The sequence below is a fragment of the Jaculus jaculus genome, chromosome 17 (assembly GCF_020740685.1).
Source record: "Jaculus jaculus isolate mJacJac1 chromosome 17, mJacJac1.mat.Y.cur, whole genome shotgun sequence".
NCBI classification, from domain to species: Eukaryota; Metazoa; Chordata; class Mammalia; order Rodentia; family Dipodidae; genus Jaculus; species Jaculus jaculus.
This window is the reverse complement of record NC_059118.1, coordinates 43,199,023-43,212,276: the sequence shown is the minus strand read 5'-3', so window position 1 is coordinate 43,212,276 and position 13,254 is coordinate 43,199,023. Positions and strand designations below refer to the sequence as shown.

Sequence of the window (13,254 nt, the reverse complement as noted above, 5' to 3'; positions counted from 1 at the left end):
CTCAAGAAAGCTGAACCAGCATCCCTAGATGCTGCAGAAAAGGTGACACCTAAAAATCACCAGTGACAAGGATATGTGAGCAATCCATGTAAGTGAACTCAGACATTCTCTATGATTTTGAAATCTCTGAACATTTGATATGTGAGGCAGGCTCTCCTGGGCTATCAGACTTGGCACTGTTGGGGATCATCCTCTTTCAGCCAATTAAAGGATACTTTCTTGGGCTCTCTCATTCCTAGAGAAAGACACACTTCATAACATGTTCCCTCATATTTCATACATCCCAATTTCAGGAGGCTTACAACTTGTAAGTGAGGGGGTGAACCCAAAAATTTTGCTCAGTTTCATCAAGAATGACTTGGGCTCACACATGGCCATGCATCAGCTGTCTTTGTTCATTCGATAAATTGACCCTTTTTCTGAAAAGAGCAGATTCTCTAACCTAGGGTGACAGCTTAACACTCTCACCCTAGGTAAGAGAATCTGGAGATTTTAGGACAAAGGGAATGAAACGAAGACCCAGAAAATCTCTGTGTCATAGGGAACTGAGGCCCCATCCATGCAGTGACTTAATTAGTCACACCTGCATGGGACATGCAGAGCCTAGAGATGAAGAGAGACACTCCTAATGAGTCCTAAGTTCCTTTCTAGCAGGAGGACCAATGTCTATTTGAGGCAGTAGACACACAGGAGCCTCCCAAGTTCGAAAGGGGAAAATATGAGTAACATAAAACCCATATGCAAGTATGGACCTTCTTTTGGCCTTATAGGACCAGGAAAAAATTGTTGAAGCCGTGGCAGAAAGAATTAGGAGTTTCAGGGTTCAAACACGTATTCTGAGGGTTGGGGTACTGTTTCTGACGCTCTCAAGGACCTTAATGACCCTACCATGGATACAGGTGGAATGAAGGCCCAGAAGGGCAAGTATTGCAAAATCACAGACATGCCCCTCGTTCATTCAGTACTGTTCACAATTATCAAGGAAAATATAGTAAGTACATAACACATGGTCCACTGTTAACACAGTTAGAATTTGTTGTGGCCTTCCTTGCTCCTCAAAACCATTACAAATTTCCATCTGACATGGAAGAAAAGGAACAGGCATGACTATGCTTTATGGTGACATTGTAGACGACATTGCACCCAGCTTCTCCAGCTTTCCATACAGGTTCCTGTATATTGCACTTGAATGATATCTTTACTTGCCAGAAAATGATTGCAATGTCTTAGGGAACAAAAGTAAGTCATATACATATTTCTTTCTAGGGTATCCTTGTTGAAGGACAAATATTTAGGCCTGTTTGTAACTTTTGACTGATCTTGCAAAGTTTTCATTTTATCTCTCATTTTCAATGACCAGAGCAGTTGATTATCAAAAACACATGGAGCTTGAAGTCATGGCAGGCACTTTTACTGCCAGCAGAGATCAGAGGAAGACCATGACATTGCACCCACCCTCACCCTGTGGCTACGTCCTGAATTCCAGGTCACAAGGTACTAGAATTAAAGCCTCACATGAAACACAAAGGTAAGAAAGAAAAGAGATGGAGCCGCAGGAACTGGGAAATGGCTTAGCAGTTTCAGCATTTGACTCTGAAACAAAGGATCTGGGTTCAAATTCCCAGGATGTACGTGAGCCCAATGTACAAGGGGGCACTTGTGTGGCCTAGAGCACATAGTGTGCCTATTCCCTGTATCTGTCCCTTTCTCTTCTCTGTTTGTCTCTTTCTCTCCCATATCTAAATGAGTAAAATGTTTTGGGGGGCTAAAGAAAATGAAAATATGCTCAACACAGTTTTGGAGCAAGAGGGGCACCATGGCCTGAACCTGTCCCTGTGTACTTAGGACTTTTATTCTGATAGAACGTAAGCAAATAAATTCATATTCAAAACAAGTAAAGAAGTAATTAAACATCCTATGTGATGGGCATTCAACCCAGAAGTAAGAGTCCTACCACCTCTGTCATTCCATGGAAATGACACACCGCTCCTTACACATCCTGGAGTGGTTGCTCTGTCTCAATAATCCTGGACCAGTGTCCTTGCACATTTCAGAAAAGGTGACACCTATTCATAACCAGTGACCAGGGTCAGTGAGCAGTCCATGGAAGTTAACTCAAATGTTCTCTATGATTTTGAAATCTCTGAACATTTGATATTTGAGGCAGGCTTTGCTGGCCTATCAGCTGGCTTGGCACTCATAGAGGTCATCCACTTTCAGCCTATTAAAGGATACTTTTGTGGGCTCTCTAATTCCTAGAGAAACACAAGCTTGGGCCTCTGTTCACTCATATTTTAGACATCCCCATTTCAGTAGGCTAACAACTTGTAAGTGAAGGGATCAATTCAAAAATATGGCTCAATTTTAACAAGAATGACTTGGGCCTCCACATGGCCATGCATCAGCCATCTTTGTTTATTCAATAAATTGACCCTTTTTGTGAGAAGAGCAGATTCTCTAACCTAGGGCGACAACTTACATTCTCACCCTAGGTTAGAGAATCTGGAGCTTTTAGGTCAAAGAGAATGCCATGAAGAGCCAGGGAATCTCTGTGTCATAGGGAAAAGAGGTCCCTGACACGCATGTGACTTAACTGGTCACACCTGCATGGGATATGCAGAGCTTACAGATAAAGTGAGACACTCCTAATGAGTCCTGAGCTCCTTTCTATCAGGAGGACTGATGTCTGTTTGAGGCAGTACACACACAGGAGCCTCGCAAGTTCGAAAGGGGAAAATATGCGTAAAATAAAACCCATATGCAAGTATGGACATTCTTTTTGTCTTATAGGTCCAGGGAAAAATTGTTGAAGGCTCTGTGAGGAGGAGTCTTTCATGGGCTAGTCTATGCTTTTCCCATGAGTTGGATAATGCCTCTGTCTCCATTCCTTGATGCATAATGGTGACATCAGTTGGAAGAGTTCCTGTGAGGTCCTCATATAGCAATCTGGCACTAAGCAAGGACTGATGTTCCTGATCCACTTTGTAGGTAAATGACAGCAAGTGGCACAGGAAGTTTTTCTGCAAGGGTCCAGTCAAGAAGGCTGTGAAGTCACTCTCAAGTTGATCTGCCTGATACTTCCTCCCTGAGCAAGCATTTAGGTGCTCGCAGAGACTGAACAGGAAACACTGAATATTGGTCTGTAGGTGCTTTACGGCTATGTTTTCTAGAGAAATTAAGACTGGAATGGAATGGTGATGTATCCAGAGTGGTCTCTCTATGACAAGGTCCACCAAGTAAAAATCCAGAAGGTTCCCCTCAAAGGCAGTGCTGATGGACACACAGACTCCATGGCTGGTCAGCTTTCCACTAAGCCTGTGGCTTGGTATCACTCTTGGCAGCTCTTCAGATTTTTCATGAGATTGGTTTCTCTGAGTCTCTAGTCTCTCCAAGTGAACTAGAATACCTCCTTTGGACTCCCCATCTTTTCAAAAGGTATTCTCAGGTTCCATCCCCTCTGATCCTTGAGTGCCTTCCTGTGAAGTTGCCTGGGCAAGTCTGTCAGGGACCTTGATGCCCTTAGCGGTAAGACAGAAGAGCCACAGCCAAGTACTGTCTATCCCAATCCGGACAAGCTGGGGTGCCCCTCCCCCACCCCTGTGCCCTTTTGCCCTGTCTAGGCCAGTGGCTTGCCTCTCCTGCCCTGGAGAGCCCCAGGGCACTACCAGGGTCAGATCTCTTCTCTCCCTAAGACTTCTTTCCTCCAGCCTCGTCTCGAGCTCACCAGAGCCAGGTTTTTCAACAATGTAGATTATACTGTACACAGAAATTCCATTTTTTGAAATAGATTCATATTTATTGCATTGGAATTATGCTTTTACTTGCCAGAAAAAGATAGCAATTTCTTTAGGGACAAATCTAAGGCAAATACACATTCTTTTCTAGGGCATCATGTGTAATTACAAACATTTAAAACTATTTGTAAAATTGGATCCATTATGCAAACTTTTCCTTTTATCTGTCATTTTCAATTATCAGGAGAGTTGATTATCATAAACACATTGAGATTGAAGTAATGGCATGCACCTTTATTCCCAGCACTGCCTGAAAAGGCCTATGAAGAAACAGATAGCTATGAGTTCAAAGGTAGCCTGAAAGTGTGAAGAAGTACATCTGATAACCAAAGAATGACAAGGATGTTTGTGGAAACCCTAGACTGCATTGTGCCTAGTAATTTTGAATTTTTACATAACACTTAATGATATGGTGCCATTTCAGTGAGAAAAGAGTGGGCTTAAGTGTACAGAAGCAACGACAGTGGCTTTAAGGGTTAAATCCCACTGCCTCCTGTGGTACACAAACAGAGTCAACACCACATACTGTTGTTGAGTGCCTGGTTTTCCTTGCACAGAAGCAATGAAATCCAAAGACAACACAAATAGACCAACAATTGCAGAAAAGATACCTGAATCCCTGTAAAAACATGTCGAGATGGCCACTTTATAAAGGACTGACGAGACAGCACAGAGGAATTGAGATGAGCAACAGTGCTGCTTGAAGGGACAGTTTGAAAACCTATACTATTCTGGGCATGGTGGTGCCCACCCTTGATACCCAGCACTCTACAGGCAGAGAAAGGAGTATAACCATGACTTTGCAGCCACTCTGAGACTGTATCATGAATTCCCAGACAGCCTATACTAGAGTGAAACCCTAACTCCAAAAACAAATGTTAAGAAAAGAAAACAATGGGGAAAAAAAGAGAACAGGGAAAATGGTTTAGCAGTTTATTTCATTTGCCCTGTGAACACTAAGGACCCAGGTCCAAGTCCACAGGATCCAAGCAAGCTAGATGCAGAAGGGGGCACATGTGTGTGCAGTGGGTAGAGGCCCTGGCCTGCCTATTCTCCCTTTCTCTCTATCTGTCTCTTTCTCTCTCATAACTAATTAAATAAATAAATAAAATATTTTTTTGAAAAAGAAAAAAAAAATGGAAAACCTACACCAGTATGATGGGTGGATATACAAAACTCACTGAAGCTGATGTTGTGAAGCTGGTAAGGACTCAATATTAAAACAGACAACAAAGTCTCCAATGTTCATGAAAATGTGCAGAAGAGAAGGTCACAACAGATAGGGGCATGGTTGTAACCACATGTGATGCATACTTATGAATTTTCTTCTTATAGAAAGTAAATAAATAAATAAATAAATAAATAAATAAATAAATAAATAAATAAATAAATATTCAAAACAAACCAATAGAGAGGAAATTAGAAACCTATGTGATTGGGGTTCAACCTACAGGTAAGAGTTCTACTGCCTGTGTCACCAGGTAGAAATAAAACATTGCCTCTCTTTCAAGAATCCTGCACCAACATTTGAGTACGTTTCAGAAAATGTGACTCACAATCATCAGCAATGACAAGGATAAGTGAGTGGTCCAAGTAACTGAACGCAAACTTTCTCTAAATTTAAAAATTTTTTTTTTTGTTTTATTTGCTTATTTGGGAGCAGCAAACAGACAGAAAGAGGGAGGGACAGAGAGAGAGAGAGAATGGGTGCACCAGGGCTTCCAGCCACTGCAAACGAACTCCAGATGCATGCACCCCCTTGTGCATCTGGCTAACATGGGTCCTGGGGAATGGAACCTCGAAGCAGGGTCCTTAGGCTTCACATGCAAGTGCTTTGCCACTAGGCAATCTCTCCAGGCCAAGATTTTTAAATCTCTGAATGTTTGATATTTGAAGCAGGCTCTCCTGGTCTGTCAGCTGGCATGCCACTCCTAGAGGTTGTCCTCCTTCAGCCTATTAAAAGAAACTTTCTTGGGCTCTCTTATTCCTAGAGAAACACACTTCATGTCCTGTTCACTCGTATTTCAGACATCCCCTTTACTTCTACGTGATGGGATGAAGTCTAAAATATTGATCAATTTAAAGAAAATGATTCTACGTGATGGGATGAAGTCTAAAATATTGATCAATTTAAAGAAAATGATTCTATCACATGCTTATACATCAGCAGTATATGCTCAGTTGAAATATGTGATAATTTTTCTGAAAAGAGCAGATTCTCTAACCTAGGGTGATAGTTTAATGCTCTCACCCTAGGTTAGAGAATCTGTAACTTTCAGGTGAAAGAGAATGCCATGAACATCCAGAGAATGTCTGTGTGATAGGGAAATGAGGCACCTGAAAAGCATGTGTGTGACCTGCTCACATCTGCATGGGATGTGCAGACCTTAAAGAGGACTTGGGACATTGTATATGAGTGCTGAGCTCTTTCTAGCCAGAGGATCATCCTCTGTTGAGGCAGTAGACACAGAAGAGACTCCTAACTTTGAAAGGGGAAAATATGTGTCAAGTGAAACCCATATACAAGTTTTGACATTCTGTTTGCCTTATAAGCCAAGGGAAAATTGCTGAAGCCTCTGCACAAAGAATTAAGTGTTTCAGGGTTGAGAAGTTTAAACTCTTCATAAAAATCTTACAGGAGGTTTGAGTTCACTTTCTTAGACTGCTCACTTATCATTGTCATTGTTGATATGAGTCAATACTCCTGAAATGTGCACTGATGTTGGTGCAGGATTCTTGAAAGTGAGGCAGAATACCACAACATACAAGGAGCAGTGTTTTCTTTCTACATGGTGACACAGGCAGTAGGACTCTTACTTGTAGGTTGAACCCCAATCACATAGGTTTTTCAATTTATTATTTATTTATTTAGAATATTCATTTATTTGTTTATTTTATATTAGAAGAAAGTTCATAAATACAAATCACATGTTGTTACCATCATGCACCTGTCTCTGCTGACATTTTCTTTTCTTTCCTTTTTTTTTCTTTCTTTCTTTTCTTTTCTTTTTTTTTTTTTTTTAAGGTAGGGTCTCACTCTAGTCTAGGCTGACCTGCAATTCACTATGGAGTCTCAGGGTGGCCTCGAACTCACAGCAATCCTCCTACCTCTGCCTCCCAAGTGCTGGGATTAAAGGTCTGTTGATATTTTCTTACACACATTTTAATGAGTGTTGGAGACTGTTTTATGTCTCTTTCAATATTGAGTTCTTTAGCACCTCCAAGAAATCTGCTCCAGTAACTATGTCTATCTCCCTGTCATACTGGTGTAGGTTTTCCTTTTTTAATATTTTTGTTTGTTTATTTATTTATTTTTTTATTTGAGAGCGACAGAGAGAAGGCAGGAGAGAGAGAGAGACAGACAGACAGAATGGGTGCACCAGGGCTTTCAGCCACTGCAAATTAACTCCAGACATACACGCCCTTTTGTGGATCTGGCTAACATGGGTTCTGAGGAATTGAACCTCAAAACAGGGTCCTTATGCTTCACAGGCAAGTGCTTAACTTCTGAGCCATCTCTACAGCCCAGTTTTCCTCTTTTTAACATCGCTTTTCCAATGTAGGGTTTTACTTTCCTACAGGCTGACCTTGCATTGTAGACTCAAGGTGGCCTCAAAATCATGGTGATCCTCATACCTCTGCCTCTGGAGTCCTGGGATTAGTTCTGTGCCACCACACCCAGCTAGCCTTTTTTTTTTTTTAAGAGAATCTTCTCATCTCAATTCCTCTGTGCTGTCTCGTTGGTCCTGCGTAATATGTCCATCTTGACTCATGTATTTTTTTAAGATTTTATTTTTATTTATTTAATAAGGGGGGGATGATAGAATGGGCACAATAGGGCCTCTATCCACTGCAAACGAACTTTAGATACATGTGACACCTTGTACTTTTGACTTTACATTGGTCCTGGAGAATTGATCCTGGACCCCTTAGGCTTCACAGGCAAGTACCTTAACCACTAAGCCATCTCTCCAAATCTTGGCTCATGTTTGGATAGAGGTTCAGGTATCTTTTCTTGAATTGTTGGTTGATTTGTATTGACATGGACTTTTTTGCCTTTATGGAAGAAATACAAGGCACTCCACCACAGTATGCATTGTCAACTCTGTTTATCAGAGGAGGCAGTGGGATTTTACACATTGTATCACTGTCTTGGTTTCTGTATATTTCAGTCCACTTTTTTATCACCTAAATGGCACCATACCATCGAGTGCTACATAAACAATTTAAAATTACAAGGCCCAATTCAGGCTATGGTTACCACAAACATAGTTCTCATTCTTTGGTTATCAGATATGCTTGTTCACAATTTGTTTTCAGGAAAAGTAGGAACAACTTCTGAGAAGTATCAATCTCAGAATTCATCTCTTCTATGGACCATACATGGTAAATACCACATAGCATCCATTTTATCTATGTTGAGGGCAGTCTTTGGAATGTTGTCATACTGTCAACTAAAGAAAACTACTTAATTTTAGCCTTTTTAAAATATGTTTTCCAAAAGTCATGTATAATAGTTTCTTTAACAATGAAACACAATATTTAAGCTATTTTTGGTGAAAACTTCAGCCATTTATTTATTTTAGTTTTTTTTAATTTTATTTATTTATATGAGAGAGTGAGAGAGAAAAAGAGGGTGACAAAGAGCTACAGAGATGAATGTGCAGACAAGGACCTCTGGCCATTGCAAATAGACTCCTGACATGTGTGCCACCTCGTGCATTTGGCATACGTGGGTCCTGGGGAATCCAACCTAGGTCCTTTGAATTTGTAGGCAAATGCCTTAACGGATAAGCCATCTTTCCAGCCCTTATTTTAGGGTTTCCATGGTAGTGTGGTAGCATCTTACTCTAACTCCGGGTGACAATAAACTCACTATGAAATATCAGGCTACCTTTGAGCTCATAGCTGTCTACATCTGCCTTGTCAGTCAGTGCTGAGAATAAAGGTGCATGCCATTACTTTAAGCTCAATATGGTTATGATAATCATCATATCTAGAATTAGCATCATATTTAGAATTATCATATTTAGAATCACCTTGGAAACAAATCTCAGAATGTCTGTGAGGGGTTTTCCAGATTAGACTGAGATGGGAGGATCCACCTGCACAAATGGGTTGTATCGTCCCTTAGGGCTGGGCTTAGAGACTGAATAAAGGAGAAAGATTGCTGAGCACCGGCACTCAACACTTTGTTATGCTTCCTCTGTTAGACTGACTGCGACCTACTGAGATTGACCCTTCTTTCCCTAAACTGATGTTTGTCAGGTATTTTGTCCCAGCACAAAGAAGTAGCTAATGTACTAGGGAGGAAGATTTGTGGCCTGACTTCCTGACTGAAGATACAATGTGAGCTGCTAGCACATGCACCAGCTGTGATACCTTCCCTGACATGATGTGCCATTGTCCCCTCAAACTATAAGTTGGAATACACCCTTCCTCACTTACAATGCTTTAAAAAAAATATGTTATTTATTTATTTATTTGAGAGTGAGAGAGTGAATGCAGAGAGGGAGAGAGAGAGAGAGAGACATACATACATACATACATACATACATACATACATACATACATACATACGGACAGACAGACAGACAATGGGTGTACCAGGGCCTCCAGCCAATGTAAATAAACTCCAGACTTAATCACTGTCCTGGGCATCTGGCTTACGGGAGAGCTGGAGAATCAAACTTTCATCCTTTGGCTGTGTATGCAAGTGCCTTCACTGCTAAGCCATGTCTCTAGCCCTGACATTGCTTCTTGACAGGAATTTGGTCACAGAAAAAGTAACACACCCCTCACCACACTAGCCTCAATCACCTTGTTCGTTTTTCTTTGCCTACGATGAAAAATCAGGTAGAAACAACTTAAAGAAGAAAGACTGGGGCTGGAGGGATGGCTTAGCAGTTAAGTAGTTTGCCTGCAAAGAAAAAGTACCAAGGTTTGATTCCTAAGGACCCATGTTAGCCAGATGAACAAGGGTGCACATGCATCTTGAGTTTGTTTGCAGTGGCTGGAGGCCCTGGCATGCCCATTCTCTCTCTCTCTTTCTCTGTCAAATAAATAAATGAAAATCATAGATGTAAAGAGGTAAGACTGATCTGAGTCCATTTCAAAGGATTCACGCCATTGTCACTCAACCTCCTGCAACCACTTGGGAAGGATATGCTGGTTGTAGGGATATGTGACAAAAGAGACCTGAACACCTCACAGCAGACAGGAAAGAGACAGACAAGAACAGGGACAAGGTGCTCCCAAGCCAGCCTCCAGTGACTACCACCTCCAGCAAGTCTCCACTTCCCACGGCTGCTCTGCCTGGAGACTGAGTGTGAGACTTAATCACAAACACAGGAGGCTATGAGAGACATTTTACATTCAAACCCCTGCAGCATTATAACTACTAACACAGGCAAGTACACAGCTGTTCCTAACCAGCTTGGGTTAGAAGAGGTTTTCTGGACAAGAAGCTCTGGAAAGTAACCCAAGTATATCTATATCTATATCTATATCTATATCTATATCTATATCTATATCTATGTCTATGTCTATGTCTATGTCTATGTCTATGTCTATGTCTATGTCTATGTCTATGTCTATGTCTATATCTATATCTATATTTCACTTAATGAATGTTTAATTAATTAAGCTTTCTTTTTGTTTTGTTTAAGACAGGGTCATGTTATGTAGATCAAATCAACTTGATGTAGATCAAATTGTCCTAGAACTTATGGAAATTCTCTGATCTGTGTTTCCTGAATGCAGCAATCAACATTACATATCACCTTCCCCAGCAGTGAACATTAAAAACCCTGAATGACAGTCCAACCATTATGGAAATCAGTGTGGAGGTTCCTAAGACAGCTAAAAATTGATCTACCATATGACCCAGCTATAGCACTCCTAGACATATATCCTAAGGAGTCATCCCATTTCCTTAGAAGTACATGCTCAACCATGTTTATTGCTGCTCATTTCATAATAGCTGGGAAATGGAACCAGCCTAGATGTCCCTCAACTGATGAGTGGTTAATGAAGATGTGGCACATTTATGCAATGGAGTTCTACTCAGCGATAAAGAAAAATTAAGTTATGAAATTTGCAGGAAAATGGATGGATCTGAAAAGGATTATACTAAGCAAGGTAACCCAGGCCCAGAAAGCCAAGCGCCGCATGTTCTCTCTCATATGTAGATCCTAGCTACAGATTATTGGGCTTCTGTGTGAGAAGGAAAAAACTCAGTAGCAGAGGCCAGTAAGTTAAAAAGGAGACATAAAGGGAAGAGGAAGGAAGGGAGGAGGGTACTTAATAGGTTGGTATTGTATATATGTAAGTAGAAGAATAGATTAACAGGGGTGAAAAGGCCCAAAGTGAGGTCAGGGGAAGAGATTGAGTAAAGGAAAAGTAGAGGGAGGGCTAATCAAAATCTAAGAGGATGCAGATAAATCATATAGACTCCTCTGGTTTTGGACAATGGAACACTCAGGAGCCATAGACATTGTTAGAAAATTTTCAGTGCCAGGGATGGGATACCTCCAGTGAGTTGTTGGCCAGGGAGGTCCCTGATGCCCCCAAAATATTATAGGCCATTGTAGAGGCCCTTGGTTTCTCACCTGGAATAGATGGTAAGACCCTATTTCTGAAGACTCCACATGCTTGGGCTGCAAGGCCACTAAGAAATCCTGCTGGAACTGAGCTGATAACCTCTTCCATGTAGACCAGCTGACAGAAAGCTGGAAGAAGCCATTCTACATGCAGTTCAATTGGAGAAAGAGATACTACCAGTGAAGATACTCAACAGTGGACACTGCAAGCCCTATAATTGGCCAGCCAGGACAAATGAGCCAACGGGTGCAATAGTGGCACGTTTGTCATGGTGGAAACCAACTGCCTTCCAATTGGACTGGAGGCCCACTTCAAGGGAGGGAATACATCCCTGATACTGAAAACTTAAAACATGGGTAGTCATGAGCCCTCTTGTAACATCTGCTGATGTCTGGATTAGGGTATATACTATGTTTATCAAACTGCCCAATAAGCACTTCTCTTAATATTTATACCCTTATATTAATGCTACTTTCACTTTGGATAGAGAATCTTCTGTTTTCAGATGGCAGTGACCTTGGGACAACTCAGAAGGTATCATGGTGTTGGAAAGAAGTAACTAGAGTACCGAGTAACATCTCAATCATACCTTCCAAGGCTCAGGGTCTAATGTGGAAGAGGCGGCAGAAAGAATGTAGAGCTATAGGAATGGCTGGACTCCTTACAACGTGCTCCCTCCAGATAAAAAATTGGCCTAGATATCCATGACCTCATAATGCCTGACACTACCTACATAAGACCATCATAAAAGGAGGGAAGGATCATGGCATCCAAATAGAGGAGAGACTTATTGAGATGGGAAGTGGATGTGATGGAGAAGGGAATTTCAAAGGGGAAAAAGGGGCAGGGGGGTATTACCATGGGATATATTTTATAATCATGGAAAATGTTTAATAAAATTGAGAAAAAATGAATAAATAAAATAAAAAAATAAAAAATAAAATAAATTCCAAGAGGTTGAGAATTATCTGTTATCACTTCATCTAAAATTAGGTTTCCCATTTAGCTCACATGGAGATTATTTCTGAATCTTAAGAAGAACAGAAAAAAGTAAAGTTTTCACCTAGGACACAGTTCCTAAATCTGAAAGCAGTAACAGGTGACATTTAATGGTTGATTTACTTCAAACCATCTCTCTTTTCCCCTAAAACTCGAGAGACTGCAAAAGAATGATTTGGCAAGGATGTTCAAAATCATTATCCAACTTCATGCTAAAATATCAAAAATGTTATCCAGCCCAGTGTGAAAACATCTCAAAATATTCAGGCATGTCCTCATGTTGGGCTGCAGAAACTTTCAATGAGAAAGAATGCCAGACAGAGGTTCATCAGAAACAGCCTACACACTGTTTGACATCACAAAATTATTCTCTCTTGTGCAAAAATAACAAACATGTATGATGTGTAGATATATGTCAGCTCTTGTACCACGTGACTCATATATCATCAGTCCATTAAAAATACATTTTCAAGCCAGGCATGGTGGCACATGCCTTTAATCCCAGCACTCAGGAGGCAGAGGTAAGAGCATCATCATGAGTTCAAGGCCACCATGAGAGTACATAGTGAATTTCAGGTCAGCCTGAGCTAGAGTGAAACCCTACCTCAAAAAACAAGAAAAAACCATTTTCACAGGCTAGGGAGATGGTTCAGTAGTTAGAAAACGCTTGCCACTTAAGCATGCTGGACTTGAACAACCTGAGACCTCTTGAATTCTTTTCCTCGTGAACCCATGTAGAAAGGACACATGGGGATTAAAGGGGAGGGATGGGGGCCAGGAGGAGGGGTGGTTCAGACAGTAAGGTGCATGCTTGCAAAGCCTGATGGCCAGATGTGCAAAGTGGCTCAACTGTCTGGAG

The 13,254-nt window shown here is 41.1% G+C and overlaps 1 protein-coding gene across 1 annotated transcript; it reads right to left on the bottom strand.

Annotated features, from left to right (window-relative positions):
• Positions 1 to 2,645: 2,645 nt before the first annotated feature.
• Positions 2,646 to 9,198, bottom strand: LOC101607952 (centromere protein O-like). Its single transcript, XM_045136353.1, has 2 exons — positions 9,177 to 9,198; positions 2,646 to 3,424 (listed from the first exon to the last, which is right to left on the bottom strand). Exons 1-2 carry the CDS (start codon positions 9,196 to 9,198, stop codon positions 2,646 to 2,648), a joined length of 801 nt encoding a protein of 266 aa, XP_044992288.1.
• Between the last annotated feature and the right edge of the window lie 4,056 nt (positions 9,199 to 13,254).

What these genes read in the sequence shown, in the direction of transcription:
- LOC101607952 (XM_045136353.1), bottom strand. Translation starts at nt 9,198, where the DNA reads ATGGCACATCATGTCAGGGAAG. An exon ending in GGCACATCATGTCAGGGAAG is followed by an intron (nt 3,425 to 9,176) that starts GTATCACAGCTG and finishes CCTTTTGAAAAG; the next exon opens with ATGGGGAGTCCAAAGGAGGT.